Raw genomic sequence first — 16,745 nt, forward strand, 5'->3', positions numbered from 1 at the left:
GCTAGGTGCAAAATTGTTCCCCCACCCACCTATTGTGCCAGGGTCAAGCTTGTTTCAGCCAAGCAGAATTCACAATTAAGATGTAATACGAAAATCTGCTTTGGTTAAACCAGGAAGTTTTCTCCTTGTGGCCATGTCAGAGGGGATGGAAAACACACTAGTCCAAGAACCTGGTTCATCCATGGTTTAAAGCATATCCTCACTAGGGTTGTAGCCTTTTAGACCTTTCCCATTGGTTGGTTGCGCGTTGCTCCCGGGAGGGAGGAAGGAGTCAACAGACACCAAGGGTTGGTTCAGAGAAAGAGTTTATTTCTGCTTTCCGGATAGCAGAAAGGCACTGCGTGATCAGCCACAGCAAGCACCGTTAAAGACCAGTTACATACAGCTTATATCCCCTTTCCCCCTCCCTAGGAATCCAGCTTCATGAGTTTGTACACGTAAGTTTGCATCCTTGAGCATGAACAGAAATTCCTGTTTCTGTACTCTTATTTTGGGGTAAAAGGTCACCCAACTATAGGAGTACTCCTAGCGCCATCCCCGGGCACGGGGGCTGACAGGCCTGTCTTGCAAGGTCTGTGCATCAGCGTGGTCAGGATAGTTACAACCGATAAGACCCAGATCCACCATCCCGTCTCCACTCGGAACTGACAAGGCCATCCATTAAGCCTTCATGGACTGATAAAGGAGGCTTTGTTTATACAGCTGGGTTTGTGTTATATAGCTCAAGCTAATGCATTTTAGCCAATGGATCCTTGAAGAAAGAATTTGGGAATTTTGGGGCCCGGTTCCGGTGACTGCACAGTCAGGTTTGGGTAACCTGTTCCTTCAGGGTTGGCTTACCCCGAAGTCATGGAGTTTCTTGACAAACCATGTGAGTTTATGTTGGTGCAGAGAAAATGGAGAATCTCTGAAGCTGGAATGGCCAGGCATGTAGTTAATAGGTATTTTTTCACAGCTGCTGAGTGCAGTCACTGATCCTGCCAGTTTCCCCCTCACCTTTGATGGCATTTGGTGAGCTTTGTATGCTGGGCTGCTACAGGGTGGTCTCTTGGTCTAATTGCACTCGCTAAGCTCTTGTGTTCATGGACACTTAAAAACATAGCAGGAGTAATTATCATCAAAGCAGCAAAAACTAAGATTATGAGCCAAAGCCAACAAATCTTTGATTTCCTCAAACTCAGCCTTTTAAGTAGGGTAAGTGTGTAAAATAAGCAGATTAGCTGCAAATGTTTCTGTACTGAGACACTTTGGCTTTTCTGCAAGATCTCTCCTACATTTGTCTGCTTCACTGCTTTTCTGTGGAATGAGAGGACAAATCTGTGGGTTCAGGAAAATAGGTATAAAATATAGAAAAATTTCCTGGATGCCAAGATCCAAGTTTGGGCCAAGTACTCTTGGGTGAGAAAACCCCGGCAGAGGTTTTAAATCACAAAACATGCAGCAAATTTAAGTGTGGAAATGTAGGGTGTTAGACCTTTAAGGCACGCCTTTGTGAGATATGACCACCCACCCTTCTTCCCCCAGCATGGGAAAAGGCCACCAATTTGGTATGTTAGCAGGTGCCATTTTACAAACACTTCAGAAATCAGGTTCATATGCTCTTCCATACGTCCGTCAGATGTATAACGGCTTAATCAGGTAGGTTGGTCTGACGCAGTCAAAGTAAATATAAAAACTAAAAAAAAAAATTGTGTGCACATGCACACAAAAGCTTAAATCCAGAACAAACTTAGTTTCTAAGGTGCTACTGGAATTTTAAAAAATATTTATTTATTTTGGCTTAGTCAGAAAGTGGCAAAAATTCCCAGATTATTGGTACATGCTACTTTTTCCTGGTTGGGTTTAATGTGGCATAGTATGCAAAAACCAACCGGGGGAGTTTTTTATTTCAAGCAGGGAAATATACAGAAGAACAGAACTTCACTTGCAGAAGGTATAGAAGTAAGGCAGATTTTAAAGGTGCAGGCGCTGTACTCGGGTGGAGATTCTGTCAGTCTCCTGGGAGTGTTTTCAGGCTGTGTTCCGTCTGGTGAAGCACTTGGCATATTCGGCCAGCATGAACGTGCAGACACTGTGGTGCTTTATATTACTAGGGCACTTCTGCTCGTTTTCTATGAGGAGAGGGTCACCCCCACCAAGAACTGCGAGCCAGGCACTCCGCGAAGGGGCGTTTTCCGAGTCCACGCGCCGCCCGAAAGCCCGCCTTGGTCTTGACACGCGTCTAAACCTCCCCGTTCCGACGGTTCAGCCAGACCCAAGGGGCGAAGCAGCAGCCGCTCCGAACCGCCTGGCTAGAAGGGCGCCCCTCGTGAGGGAAAACGCGCCGGTCGCCAGGCGGCCGCCTGAGGAGAAAACTGCGGAGCGCCAGGCCGACGCCCCCGCCATCTTGTCGGGCCGAGCTGGCGGCCTCCGTCTTGCGGGTCGGCCGCCTCGGCAACCTCCGGCCGCCAGAGCCGTAACTCTCCGGCTCTTCTTCTTCTCCCTCCCGCCCTCCCTCCCTGCCGGCGAGCCCTTTATGTCTGCGCGCTGCCTGCGGTTGCGCCTGCGCCGCCGCCAGCGCCATCTTTCTCCCCCCCTCCATCTCCCCTCCCTTGGACAGAGCCAGAGAGGGAAGCCGGAGGAGGAGGAGGAGGAGGAGGAGGAGGAGGGAGAGCGAGCGCGCGGCGGCGGCGGCGGCGGCGTCTCGCCCGCGAAGCTTCCCGGCTCCTTCGGCGGAGGGAGAGGCGTCGGAGGAGCGCGAGAGGGGCGGCTGCTGCTGCTGCTGCTGCTCCTGCCCGGGCTGCGTCAGCTTCCCCGCCTCCCCCCCCCCCCCAGCCTCGCCATCCTGGATGGGGAAGCGCCCGGCGCCCGACGGCCCCGCCGGGACTGCGCGCACGAGCCTCGCCGCCGCCGTTCCGGAGCCGGCTGCTGCTGCTGCTGCTGCGTCGTCGGCGAACCCTGCTCCCTTTTGCCGGGAGGCTTGGCGAGGCCGGGAGCCCCGGGGGCTTTGTGATCTGGTCGGGGCCGGGGCCTGAGTGTCACGTTGCCCGGAGAGGCGGCGGGCAGCGCCTCTTGTGTGTCTGCCTGTCTCTCCCTTTCTGTCTGGGCTCCTCCGCCAGCTGCCAGGTGCGCCTGCTCCGCCTGCGCGCTCCCTTTCCCTCCTCGCTCTCCGTCCGGGGCTCCTTAAAATAGTGCTCGTTCAATGCACCAGCCTGACTCAGCGGCAGACACCAGCGTCGGGAAGATGGCGCACCCGGCGATGCTTCCTCGGAGGGGCAGCGGCGGCGGCGGAGGAGCAGCAGCAGGAGGAGGAGGCAGCAGCAGCAGCGTCGCGGTGCCGGCCTTGTGTCCGGCAGGCATCGGAGGCAGCAGCAGCAGCAGCGGCGGCTTGGAAGATTACCCGCCGCCCTTGCTGGTTCAGCCGCCGCCGCCGCCTCCCTCCTCCGCAGCGCCGTCGTCGTCTTCTCCCGGGCTGCCTCCTCCGCAGAGCCTGACCCTCCTCTCGACGCCGCAGCCCCTCGGCCAGGCAGGGGCCCAGATGAAGAAGAAAAGCGGCTTCCAGATCACCAGCGTGACCCCCGCCCAGATCTCGGCCAGCCTCAGCTCCAACAACAGCATCGCCGAGGACACGGAGAGCTACGACGACCTGGACGAGTCGCACACCGAGGACTTGTCCTCTTCCGAGATCCTGGACGTCTCCTTGTCCAGGGCCACGGACTTGGGGGAACCGGAGCGGAGCTCCTCGGAAGAGACTCTGAACAACTTCCAGGAGGCCGAGAGCCCCGGCGCTGTCTCCCCCAACCAGCCTCGCCTTCTGCAGCAGCAGCAGCAACACCCCTCTTTGCCACATCCCTCTCAGCATCAGAGTGCGGCCATCAATGGCAGCATGCACCCTTCTCAGGGACATCATTATCACCACCACCACCATGGACATCACCATGCGCCACACTCCGGCATGGTCGGCCCAGCGGCTCCCGGAGGACCGCCGTTTAGCCCTTCGTTTAGAAAACTGTCTACCGCTGCAAGCTCTGATAGCGTTGTGGCAGCTGCCGTGCCCGTTTCTGCTGCATCATCTGCTGGTATGCCTGTGGCCGCTCTTGTGTCTCATTTCCACGCTGCTGGTACACCTGGGGTCACTTCGGCCGGCGGAGCTACGACCAGCACTTTAAGCAGCGAGACTAGCGGTAGCTCCAGTGGGGTGAGCAACATGCCTGGTCCCGTTAATGTGAATCTAAGTAACTTCACAAGTACTGGTAGCATAACTAGTGGCAGTGTTAATGTGGCGGTCTCGAGTGGGCTTGGCAATGGCACGAGTGCTTCCTCTAGCGCTGGGAATTCCGGTGCAGGAGGAGTTGCTGCTGCAGCAGCAGCAGCAGGAACATATAGTCAACTGCAGCCTGCAGCCAGCACCTCGAGGTTTAGAGTTGTGAAACTGGATTCTAGTTCAGAACCTTTCAAGAAGGGTAGATGGACATGCACCGAGTTCTACGACAAAGAGAACCTCGTGCCAGTTGCAGAAGGTGTAGCTGTAAATAAAGCGTTAGACACTCTCAAACAAAATTCACTTGACGTGACTTCTGAAAGGGAGAGCACCAGTGGGAGCTCAGTTAGTAGCAACGTAAGCACACTGAGTCACTATACTGAAAGTGTGGGAAGTGGGGAGATGGGAGCACCAGCGGTGGCCCAGCCGCCGCCATTTCAAGCAGCAGGTTCTCAGCAGTTGGATTTTGGCAGCACCGGCCCTCAACCTGCTCCAGCACCCAGCATACCCCAGAGTGTTTCTCAGTCACAGCTTGCACAGCCACAGCTTCATCCTCAAGATGTAAATTATCCTCCTCAAAAGCAAGGGGTCCAGCCTCCTGCATCAGCTGTCCCTCCTCCAGTAAATATATTAGGTGGCCATCAACAGCCTGCCATGGCACAGCAGCTGCCATACACCCAATCGACGCAGCCTGTGCCACCTGTTCCGGTTGTGCCACAACTGCATCAGTTGCCGTATGGGCAAGGACAGGCACAGCATCCATCACAACAACAGCAGCAGCAGCAACAGCAGCAGGTACCTCTGCAGATGGCCCCAGGGCATGTTAAACCAGTGAATCAGAATTCTGTCACAGGGCCTATGCCAGATTATGTACAACAGCAGCAAATGCTTCAGACTCCAGCTTCTATGCAGGCAGGACCTACAATGGTAGGAACGGCTATGGCTGCGCCTGTTGCTCAGGCACCAAGTATGCAGCCTTCGGTGCAAGCACACCTGGCAGTAGCATCCTCTCAGCCTGCTGCACATGCTCAGACAGCAATGCTGACCTCAGGAGCTGGTGCTCAAACAGTGAATGTTGGACAACAAGGAAGTGTACCTCCCATGGTGCAGCAGCCAGCAGTTGCAAATCAAATTGCTCCTTCGGTGGTGGCACAGAGCGCTCCTCCTCCATCTTCCCACGTGGTGCCCCCTGTTCCAGCAGGCGTCGTTCATCCCGGGTTGCAAGGTAGCACATCAAGCCTTCCTCAGCCCTTGGTTATTGTTCCACAGAGTACTTTGTTACCTGTGCAAGCAGCAGAATCCCTTGTTCCAGGAATGGCTGGTCAGCAATTGCCTGCTGTTAGTCCTGTACCTTCTGCTAGTGCTGCTTCTGTCCCATGCCAGTCTGCTGCAAATGTGTTGCCCACACCTATGAGTTTGCCTCCTTCCAAGAACATAGCACAATCATCATCAGGTGCGCAAAATGGGAACTTGGTCCAGAATGTGTCTACTAGCATCAATTTGCCCGCAGTCCAAAATGTGCCACAACAGGTACCACCACTGAACTCTGCCCAGTTTTCTGCCCAGTCTCTTGTTCAGTCAATTACAACCCGAAGTGAAGATTCCAAACGCTCTACGGAACCCGCTTTGGTTGGCCTGCCCCAAGCCACCAGTGGAGAAAGTGGCGCTGGAGCATCATCAGCTATGTCAGATGGAGGCAGCAGCATGGCCGCCTCTCTTTTCCCCCTGAAGGCACTTCCGCTGACAGTGCAACTTGTTGATGGTGAGGATGAGAGGTAAGATCATGCCAAGTAAAAATGTTGTGATTGCTTATTGTAAACGGCACTAACCTTATTGACCCATTCCCAACCAGATACGGGCTTTGTAAAGAGCTTTAGTAACTGATGTTAGCACAAACTGTGTTTGTTCATTCTGGTGCTTTGGTTAGTTACCTTGTGCTATGAACCCTTAGCAGTAGTGTCAAAAGGACGAACATGGGAGACTTGAGGCAGGGAAAGTAACTTCAAAGCTAGGAAGTCTCCCAGAATCGTAGTTCATCGTCATTGTCACTTTGTAGGAGTTAGGGTCTCTTTATTGTCTCTTTACGCTACTTCATCTGGAAAGTGCATTGATTTCAAGAACACAAGGGAAATATAATCATTAGCATAATCAGCAAGATTTGGATCCAAGCTAAGGCTACTGCAACCTCTTAACTTACATTTAGATAAGCCTGAATGCATTCAAAGAAGCTGTCGAAGCATTTACTTTCCAAACACTTCCACTTACAAGTTTTCTTATTTTTTTGGCTCAGAATCGCTTCCAGTTTCTCCTGTGTATGGAATGAGATATTGCAGATGTTCATCACAGCCCAGACACTTCCAGTGATTGGGGGGGGGAGCAGGGGACAGAAGGGGTTGGGGGATGAACTGAGGGGAAAGTTACTTCATGAATTATGTCCTAATATTTGGAGGTATTTTTCCCCATTATGCTCCCTGCTTCTGTTTTTGTAACTTCAGTATATATATTTTAAGGTGGTGCTCATCGCTTTTCTTTTACAGAGAAACCAGTTGCTACATAAGGTTTGAAACGTTTTGAAAGTGATGTTGTGCTTGACATACAGATGGTGCGTTGCTGGTGTCACTCTCTGTTGGAGCAATCTTGCTATTGCATTACATGTTTCATTAATCATTTGACTTCAATAGATGATTCTAGACTTCTTTACAGCCATCATGGTGATAGTTAAAAACTACCAGTGGTGAAAAGCTGTCAGTACAATCAGGTTCATGGTGTTGGCAAAGGGTTTTTCAGGTGGTAGGTCATGAGTCCCCAACCTTTCTGGGTCCAGGGGCTCATTTAGAAGTCTAAGAAGCCGTCTTGAGCACCACATAGTAAAAGCTGGTGATGCTCCAAAACAGGCAAAACACACAACCAAAGAAAAGGCAAAGCACCTCCTTCAGACAAACTGAAGCTGACAAAAGGCGCAGTTTCAAAAATAAAACATCTATATTTTTTTAAAAAAGATATTTATTGAGATTTTACAAAAACATAAGTTTACAAAATAGAAAAAAGTCACATAGAAAGAAAAAGATACAAAAAAGAAGACATAGAAAAATACATAAAAAAGAAAAAAGAAGAATAAAAATACAAAATACAAAATACAAAAAACAAATAGATAACAAAGAATTAAAAACAAATCCGTTTTTAGTAACTTTAAACTCATTAGCTTGTTTCCTTGACCTCACACCTCCCCTTTTTGTATTCACATTTAAATAGTCAGATCAGCAAATCCTTGCCCTCTTTCGTTTATCTTAACTCTATATCTTAACATATTATAACTCTATATTTTCATCCATTTATCAATTCATTTTTGCATATTCTTATTAACTTTGTTGCTAATGCCACTTATTTTCAATCCAACATCATTTTAACATTCATTAATTTTACAGTGTTTCTGAAGATAGTCTTTAAATTTCTTCCAGTCTTCTTCCACCAACTCTTCTCCCTGGTCTCGGATTCTGCCAGTCATTTCTGCCAGTTCCATGTAGTCTATCACTTTCATCTGCCATTCTTCCAGGGTGGGTAACTCTTGTGTCTTCCAATACTTTGCAATAAGTATTCTTGCTGCTGTTGTAGCATACATAAAGAAAGTTCTATCCTTCTTTGGCACCAATTGGCCGACTATGCCCAGGAGAAAGGCCTCTGGTTTCTTCAGGAAGGTATATTTAAATACCTTTTTCATTTCATTATAGATCATCTCCCAGAAAGCCTTAATCTTTGGGCACGTCCACCAAAGGTGAAAGAATGTACCTTCATTTTCTTTGCATTTCCAACACTTATTATCAGGCAAATGATAGATTTATGCAAGCTTGACTGGTGTCATGTACCACCTGTATATCATTTTCATAATATTCTCTCTTAAGGCATTACATGCCGTAAATTTCATACCGGTGGTCCACAACTGTTCCCAGTCAGCAAACATAATGTTGTGACCAATATCTTGTGCCCATTTGATCATAGCAGATTTAACCGTTTCATCCTGCGTATTCCATTTTAACAGCAAATTATACATTCTTGAAAGTATCTTAGTTTTGGGATCTAACAGTTCTGTTTCCAATTTTGATTTTTCCACCTGGAAGCCAATTTTTTTATCCAAATTATAGGCCTCTCTTATTTGATAATAATGAAGCCAGTCTCACACTTTATCTTTTAATTTCTCAAAACTCTGCAATTTCAATTTGTCTCCTTCTTGTTCCAATATTTCCCAATATTTCGGCCATTTGGCCTCCATATTGAGCTTTTTCTGAGCCTTCGCTTCCATTGGTGACAACCACCTTGGGGTTTTATTTTCCAGTAAATCTTTTATCCAGACATTGAACAATGCTTTCCTGACAATATGGTTTTTAAATGCTTTATGTGCTTTAACCTTGTCGTACCACAAATATGCATGCCATCCAAAAACGTTGTTAAAACCTTCTAGGTCCAAAATGTCTGTGTTCTCAAGAAGCAGCCAGTCTTTCAACCAGCAGAATGCTGCTGATTCATAGTAAAGTTTAAGGTCTGGCAGGGCAAATCCACCTCTTTCCTTTGCATCAGTTAATATTTTAAATTTTATTCTAGGCTTCTTGCCCTGCCAGACAAATCTGGAAATGTCTCTCTGCCACTTCTTGAAACAGTCCATCTTGTCTGATTGAAACAAAAATAACATTTTTGGCAATACATTCATCTTTATAGCTGCAATTCGACCCAACAGGGAAAGCTTCAAATTTGACCATATTTCCAAATCTTTTTTCACTTCTATCCAACATTTCTCATAGTTATCTTTAAATAAATTTAGATTCTTAGCAGTAATATTAACCCCCAAATATTTTACTTTCTTAACTAATGTTAAACCTGTCTCCTTCTGAAACCTCTCTTTCTCAATTGGTGTAAAATTTTTCTCAAGGACTTTAGTTTTTGACTTGTTCAACTTAAATCCTGCCACATGACCAAATTCTTGAATCAATTCTAATACTCTTTTCGTACTAGATTCTGGCTCCTGTAACGTCAAAACTAGGTCATCTGCAAAAGCTTTCAATTTATATTGTTTGGCTCCGACCTGAATACCTTTAATTAGACGGTCCCTTCTAATCATATTCAGCAAAACCTCCAGAACCGAAATAAAAAGCAATGGGGAAATTGGGCAGCCTTGTCGTGTCCCTTTCTCTATCTTAAATTCCTCTGTCATCACATTATTAACTATTAACTTAGCCTTTTGTTCTGAGTAAATTGCACTTATACCATTTTCAAACCCTTGGCCCACCCCCATTCCCTGAAGATTTTTCTTCATAAAATTCCAAGAAATATTATCAAAAGCTTTTTCCGCATCTATAAAAATTAAAACTGCTTTAGTATTGATGTTCACTTGCAGCTTCTCCAAAATGTTAATTATATTCCTCGTATTGTCAGACAGATGTCTACCTGGGAGAAAGCCGGCTTGATCTTTATGTATCTCTTCAACTAATACCTTTTTTAATCTATTAGCCAAGATATCAGCAAAAATTTTGTAATCCACATTAAGCAGGGATATGGGGCGGTAGTTCTTAAGTTGTGTCTTTTCAGACTCAGTTTTCGGTATAAGTGTAATGTAAGCTTCCTTCCACGACTCTGGCGCCTTTTCCCCCTCCAAAATTTCATTACAGACCTCCTTTAGTGGCTGAATTGACCAGTCTTTCAAAGATCTATAGTATTTGGAGGTTAGACCATCCGGCCCTGGAGATTTACCCAACTGCATGTTCTGAATGGCACCTTCAACCTCCTGTTCTGTAATTTTGTGATTCAACATTATCTTATTTTCTTGAGAGATTTTTTGTAATCCATTTGTTCTTAAAAATTGGTCTAAATCAGTCTCTTTCTGTGGCCCTTGTGTGTATAGTTGTTTAAAATATCTCTGGAAGCACTTTCTAATCTCCAATGGATTCTGTATGTTCTTTCCTTCCACATCCAAATTTGTGATGGTGTTTAATTTTTGTCTTTTTTTCATCTGCCAGGCTAGCAGTTTCCCGCATTTATTAGCCGATTCAAATGTCTTTTGTCTCATCTGCTTAATTTTCCATTCTACTTCCTGATTTATCATTTTCATGTATTGTACTTGATATAGCTTTATTTCTCTCAGAATCTCTTGCGACTTTGGTTTCGCTCTTAATTTCTTCTCTCCTTCTTTTATTTTTTCCAAGATTTTATCTTTTTTCTCATTTGAGTTCTCTTCTTTATTGCGTTCTGTTGAATCAGAAACCCTCTCATGACCGCTTTGCTTGCGTCCCAGATTACTCTTTTTTCAACCGTGGTATTCAAATTTATCTCAAAATAATCTCTCAAGATTTTTTGGGCCTTCTTGGTAACCTCTTGATCTCTAAATAAGGTGTCATTCATCCTCCATCTGAAGGAACCGATTGGTGTTAGTTTCATCTCCATCTTCACCGCATTATGGTCGGAGCAAGTTTTTGGGCAAATTTCCACTTTTCGAGTCTTAGGTGCAAGTCCTCTAGTTATCCATATTTGGTCAATTCTTGTCCATGTCATTTTGGCTTCAGAGAAGAATGTTCCCTCTCTTCCAAGGGGGTTCCTAGTTCTCCAGATGTCAATCAAGTCCATATTGTCAGTCAGTTCAAAAAAGGTTTTTGGTAGTCTGCCATCTTTATTTACAACCTGTCTCTGCGACTTATCCATATTTGTAGATACCACTCCATTCATATCTCCCATCATAATAATGTTGTAGTCCATGTAGTCAAGCAATGTCTCATGCAATTTCTTGAAGAATTCAGATTTCCCCTCATTTGGTGCATAAACTCCTACAATCAGGAATTTTTCTCCTTGTGATTGAATCTCAATTGCCACAAATCTTCCTTGTTCATCTTTAAAAACAAATTTCAGTGATAGGCTCTCTTTGGCATAAATAACAACTCCTCTCTTTTTAACCTTGTCCGATGAAATAAACTCTTGACCCAATCTTTTATTAATCAGTACTTTCCTGTGAAGCCTTATCACATGAGTTTCCTGTAAACAAATTAAGTCCAATTGTTCCTTTTTCAATAAATGAAAGACTTTCTTCCTCTTCTCCGGGGAATTAAATCCATGAATGTTCCAACTTAATAATTGCAGAGACATGATGTGGTTATTCTATTCTCCTCCAACTGCTCCCAAAAGTTCTTGTTCTGACGGTGGTATCGCTTTTTTTAGTTTGTCCAGTCCCAAAGGTGGTGGTACTATGTCTAGTACTCCTGATCTTAAAGCTCTTAGCTCTTCTAGTACTTCTTTTTGCAGGTCTTCTTCGTGGTCTCTCAAAATTTTTTCCTTATCTTCCACTGATCTTATTTTGAACTCTTTCCCTTTAAAGGTAAAAGATAGTCCCTGGGGGAATTCCCACCTAAAGACAATTCTGTTTCTTCTCAGTAGGGCCACCAGATCTCCGTAGTTGGTTCTAAGATCCAATAGATGTTTCGGTATATCCTTAAAAATCTCCACTCTCGAGTCGTTGATCTCCAAAATCTTCTGGAAGTGCGCACTCAGTATTTTATCTCTCTCTTCTTTCGTTCGGAGGGTAACCAAACAGTCTCTCACCCTGTTTTTTCTCCCTCCTCTTCCAAGTCTGAACGCACTTACTATCTTAAAGTCTTTCTCCAGCTCCAAATTCCAAAATTTTTCAAATTCCTGCGTAAGGTAGTCACTTAGGTTATCTTTTTCAAGTTCCGGTACTGCCCTGATCCTCAGATTGGTCTGTTTCTCCCTCAGTTCAATCATAGACAGAAGTGACTGATGATCCCCAATCTGTTTGCGCATAGGTTTTATTTCTTCCTCTACAGCCACTGCTTTTTCTTTTGCTTCCTCAGCTATTTTTCGATTAGACGCAGATTCTTCCAGCAATTTTTCAATAGATTCTGTATTGGAATTCACCTTCTGTCCCAGATTATTAATGCTGGCAGTATTCCTGTCTATTTTAGTTGATTGTTCCGTAACTTGTTTGCTTAGGCCTTCTAATTTTTCATAAATTTTATTTAACACAGAAGTAAAATCCCCTTCTGAAGCCATTCCTTTTGACCCAGCTTGTGCAAAATCTTCCCCCTGTGTCACAGGAGGGCCGGGAACAGATGATCTACGTTGCTGGGAAACTGTGCTGGGCTGCTGCACTCTAGCCTTGCCCGATCTTGTTATCCTATCCGTCATCACACTTTTGTCTATGAATCAAGGTCGGTCCCACGGTCAAGTCTTGCCGTGGAAAACCCCCAAAGTCCAGAATGGAAAAATCCCCCAGCTGAACGTACAGCTTCAATGTTCCTCTAGGGGGACACTGTAGCAGTCATTAAAGTTACAATAAAGAATCTTTTACAACTTTCCTAAGTCCCCCTCAAGAAAACAAGCAACAGTTTCAAGTCCAGAGAAGACCTTCAACAAGTATCTCCTTTGCAGAGTTCACCATTAAAAAGTTACATTGTCTATAAATAGTGCGACTCTCAGTGCAACAGTTCTAGTAAACCTGGCAGTCCGTTCCCAGGAGTTAGATAATTGTCTCTATTTTTTCCAGAAGTAAAAAAGTCACTTTTCCCTCTTCCCCCCCTCTCCACTAACCTGGGGGGGGGGGAGTTCTTTCCCTTTGATGTTCAGATTTGGAGCTTTTAAAACACCGCTCTCCAGGTCTTAGCTTAAAAAAGTCTTTGCTTTGATCTGTGTACAGAAACGGAAGGCGGACTTCCTGTTTACACCTTCCCGCTTCAGTGCCAAATTAATCCCTTTTTTCTCCTTTTAGTCCCAATTTCTTAAGCTTCGCCTACTCACAGGTAGTTGTTTAGCAGCCGAATTGTCACAGGAAAAAGGTCAGTGCTCTCCGGCAACAGCTGTGTGGCTTCACCCCACGGAAAGAGCGATTGACTCTCAGCACCGCGCCAAGCTCCCATTACGCTCCGGAGCCCCTTGCGGGGTTCCTTCGCAAATCCGGGGGGCGCTAAGGGTGCCCGCCGAGTCCCACGTTCACAGGCTTCTCCTGCCTGTGATTTTCGAAAGGGTCTCCGCTTCGCCGTAGCGGACAGACCCAATTTCTGCGGAGCTTCTCCCTCCAGACTAGAAGGAGACCGCCATTGCCGTTGGCGCCGCCTCCGGAAGTCCAAAAATAAAACATCTGTCTCCCAAGTTCGCTAGACAATAGTGCACTGGGAGGGTGGGTGCGTGGGATCTCTTTTGCTTTTCTAAAGCGTTTCAGAGGGGATCATGCAAGGCCTCCAGCTGTCCCCCAACCTCGTCCTCTCCTTTCCAGTGTTGAATGTATTGGGATCAGAGGAAGGTGTGGGGAAAGAGGGTGAAGTGACTGGAGCCTGCGCTGTGCCCGGTGCAGCCCAGGGAGCATTGAGGGATGTGCCACGCCAAGGAATCCAGGAATATGATGTCTCTTGTAAATGCAAATTTTCTGCCCTTTCAGTTGTGTTCTCAAAGTACTCAGTTGGAGTCAAACAGGTCCATAGGCTTTCAGTGCATCTCATCTCTGTATGGCATCTGGTTCTGAGCTTGCTGTGTCAGAGATATAAAAATATGGCTGGGTTGATCCATTATTTGTTACAGTTTTATCTAGTTCTCTTTTAAGGAGTTCAGAGCAAACTTGTATGTACACATCCCCACCCCAGTGTTCGAAATTCCCTGGTCGCTAGTCGCTTTCTGCGGCTCAGGCTTGCCCCCTTGTCACCAATTTTAGAATACCTGTTGTGAGGTTTGTGACCGAAATCTCCTCTGCAGGCAGCATCCCTGACTGAAGTGTTGCCTTTCAGCCTGCGCCCCAGGAAGCTTTTTGATAACCTTTTTCCATTGTACGATTTGCAAAAGGAAGCAAACAAGCTGTGAAAAAGCTCTCTAATGGGCCAAGGAGATTGGCTGATTTCCACCCCTCCCCTTAGAACAGCTAGCTTTGCAGGTAGAAGCTCAAAACAGTCTTTCAGTGTTAGACATGTTGTGGTTTGCAAGTTTTACTTGCGGGGCTTCTGATTTCCTGTGCTGGTTGGTTATTTAAGGGTTTCAAATGGTGACCTTGCTTCTCAAACTTGAAATGGCTCTAGCAGTAAAGATGCGCCTCTTTTCTTGCTTTGCCTTTCAATTTCTTCTCATAATAATATTTTTTCTGGCTTGCCTGGAAGAATAATGGTTTGCCCCCTTTATTTAGATTCTGCTGCATCATTCCCCCCCTCCCCTAGGAATACAGGTTGAGCATGGAGGTGGGGAGAGAAGACTGGAAATTATGACAAAAAGAGGGTTTTTGCAGCAGGGGGTGCCCTCTTTGTGTACCTGCCCATTCCGAAGTTTGTATCTGATGGTGTATTTGGTATGGAGGGAGGAGTGTAAGTAGAATAACTATTCTTATGTCTTGAAATAGATAAGAAAACCATTCTGGTCTAGTTCTCGGTTCTGGTCTTGCCCATTTGTGACAGCGAGTGAGATTTACCAGAAGCGTGTTTGCTTTTTGAACCCAAGTCTGCAGCATGAGACAGAACATCTTTCTAGCCTTTCCTGGAGATGAGTTAGCAAAGTCTGCTGATGACACCAAGTTATTCGGGGTAGTTTTTAACTAAAAGAGGCTGTGAGGTGCTCCAAAAGGATATCTCCATACTAGATGAATGAACATTAAAATGACAAATTAGGCTCAGTGTTAAAGTAGCTCGATGTTTGATTACCACCCATTTTCCTATCTTGGACTGTAACTCCCTCCTTGCATCATTTATTCTCCTATCACCAGTTTGGGCACTGCTTTCTTCTTGGGTGAAGATAAAGGCAAAGAAAAGTTCCACTTTTCTGTCACTCAACAGCATTTCTTCATCTTCTTAATACAGAGGTCCTACTACTTGTTTGTCCTTCCTCTTGCTTTGAACATAGCTTCCCACCCCCTTTTTATTATTTTTAACATCTTTTGCAAGCCCGAGCTCATTTTTGAGATTTAGCCTGCCTGACCTTTTCCCTGCAGATGTTGGCCACTCATTTACCCTCTTCTTTCACGATTTGCCCCTTCCATTTCTTATACAAGCCCCTTTTAAATCTCAGCTCATCCATAGTAACCTCCTTATATGCAGCCGCACTGGTTTATTTTGATGCCTCCCACTTTTCTTTCTGGTTGGAATTGTTTGAAATTGTCCCTTCAGTATCTCACCTTTAAAAAAACTCCCATCCATCTTGGACTCCCTTCTCTTTTGAGTATTTCTGACCATGGGGTTTCACCCAGTGGTTTCTTACTTATTTTGAAATCAGCTTTCTTGAAGTCCATAGTGTGCATTCCAGCTTCCCCTTTCCTCTGTATAATGAATCCCAAGAGGACATGGCCAAAATGTTTTGTGTATATAGCTGAGAGTTATGAATTTTCACATGTTTGTTGATTGTTGTTGTTGTATATTTCTAGCTTGGTTTCCCCCCTGGCGCTCAAGGTTGTGAACATTGCCTTCACCTTTCTCCTTTTCTGCTCACAATACCCCTGCGGGGTAGTTCAGTTCCCAAAGTTGTGAATAGAATATTTTTTGCTTGTTATTTAGTTGGCAACCTTTTCGCTTGTTTCTTCGATTTGGTATTTTGCTATAAACATCAAGGCTATGAAATGTTGCAGTGAGAGCAAGGAGGCTGCCTCTCCTGTTCGCCTTAAATTGGGGGTGTAAAGAGCTCCCCAAGGATCAGGACTGGGACTTGTGCTTTTTAACTTGTTCACAAATGATCTAGAGTTAGGGGTGAGTAGTGAAGTGGCCTGGTTTGGTGGTTATACTAAATCGTCCAGGGTTGAAGAGCTCTGAAAGGACCTCCCCAAACTGAGTGAATGGGTGGTAAAATGGCAATGGCAATTTAATGTAAACAAGTGAAAAGTGATGGGTGTTGGGCCTAACGTCACATTATACGCTCATGGGGTCTGAACTGGCAGTGACTGACCAGACGTGAGGCCTTGGGGTTGTAGTGGATAGCTCAGTGAAGCTGAATGAAGATGTTGACCCAGTGTGCAAAAGCTGTGAAAAAGGCAAATTTCATTCTCGGGATTGTTAGTAGAGGAATTGAAAATAAAGTGCAAATACAGTGGTGCCTTGGTTTAAGAACAGCTTAGTTTATGAACAACTTGGATTAAGAACGCTGCAAACCTGGAAGTAGTGTTTTGGTTTGTGAACTTTGCCTTGGAAGCAGAACATGTTTCGCTTCCTGCTGAGTGGGTTCCGTTTGTAAATTGAGTCCCACGCTGCTATGAGAAAGCACGCCTCGGTTTAAGAATGCTTTGGTTTAAGAACGGACTTCTGGAACGGATTAAGTTCGTAAACCAAGGTACCCCTGTACTGTAATGCCATTTTACAAATCTATGGTGCCATTGCCTTTGTAATACTGTATATAGTTCTCACCTCAAAAAGGAGTTGGAAAAGGTTCACAAAACAACATCCTGAATGAACAAGGGGATTGAGCAGATGCTCTCTGAGGAAAGGTTGTGGCATTTGGGACTTTTTAGTTCAGGGAAAAGACAAGTAAAGAGGCGACATGATAGAAGTACTTAAATTAT

General features: G+C 45.5%; 1 protein-coding gene across 2 annotated transcripts in view; it reads left to right on the forward strand.

Annotated features, from left to right (window-relative positions):
• The first annotated feature begins 2,343 nt into the window (after positions 1–2,343).
• TSC22D1 (TSC22 domain family member 1) overlaps positions 2,344–16,745 on the forward strand; it is a 71,525-nt gene continuing 57,123 nt past the window's right edge. For both annotated transcript variants that reach the window (XR_014548617.1, XM_083615548.1), the window contains exon 1: positions 2,344–6,015. Coding sequence is in view for 1 of the 2 variants with exons in the window: in XM_083615548.1 (XP_083471674.1) it covers positions 3,182–6,015 (2,834 nt within the window). In the remaining variant the exon portion in view is untranslated. The remainder of the gene's footprint in view (positions 6,016–16,745) is intronic.

The sequence above is a fragment of the Podarcis filfolensis genome, assembly GCF_964270895.1.
Source record: "Podarcis filfolensis genome assembly, chromosome: 5".
Classification (NCBI taxonomy): domain Eukaryota; kingdom Metazoa; phylum Chordata; class Lepidosauria; order Squamata; family Lacertidae; genus Podarcis; species Podarcis filfolensis.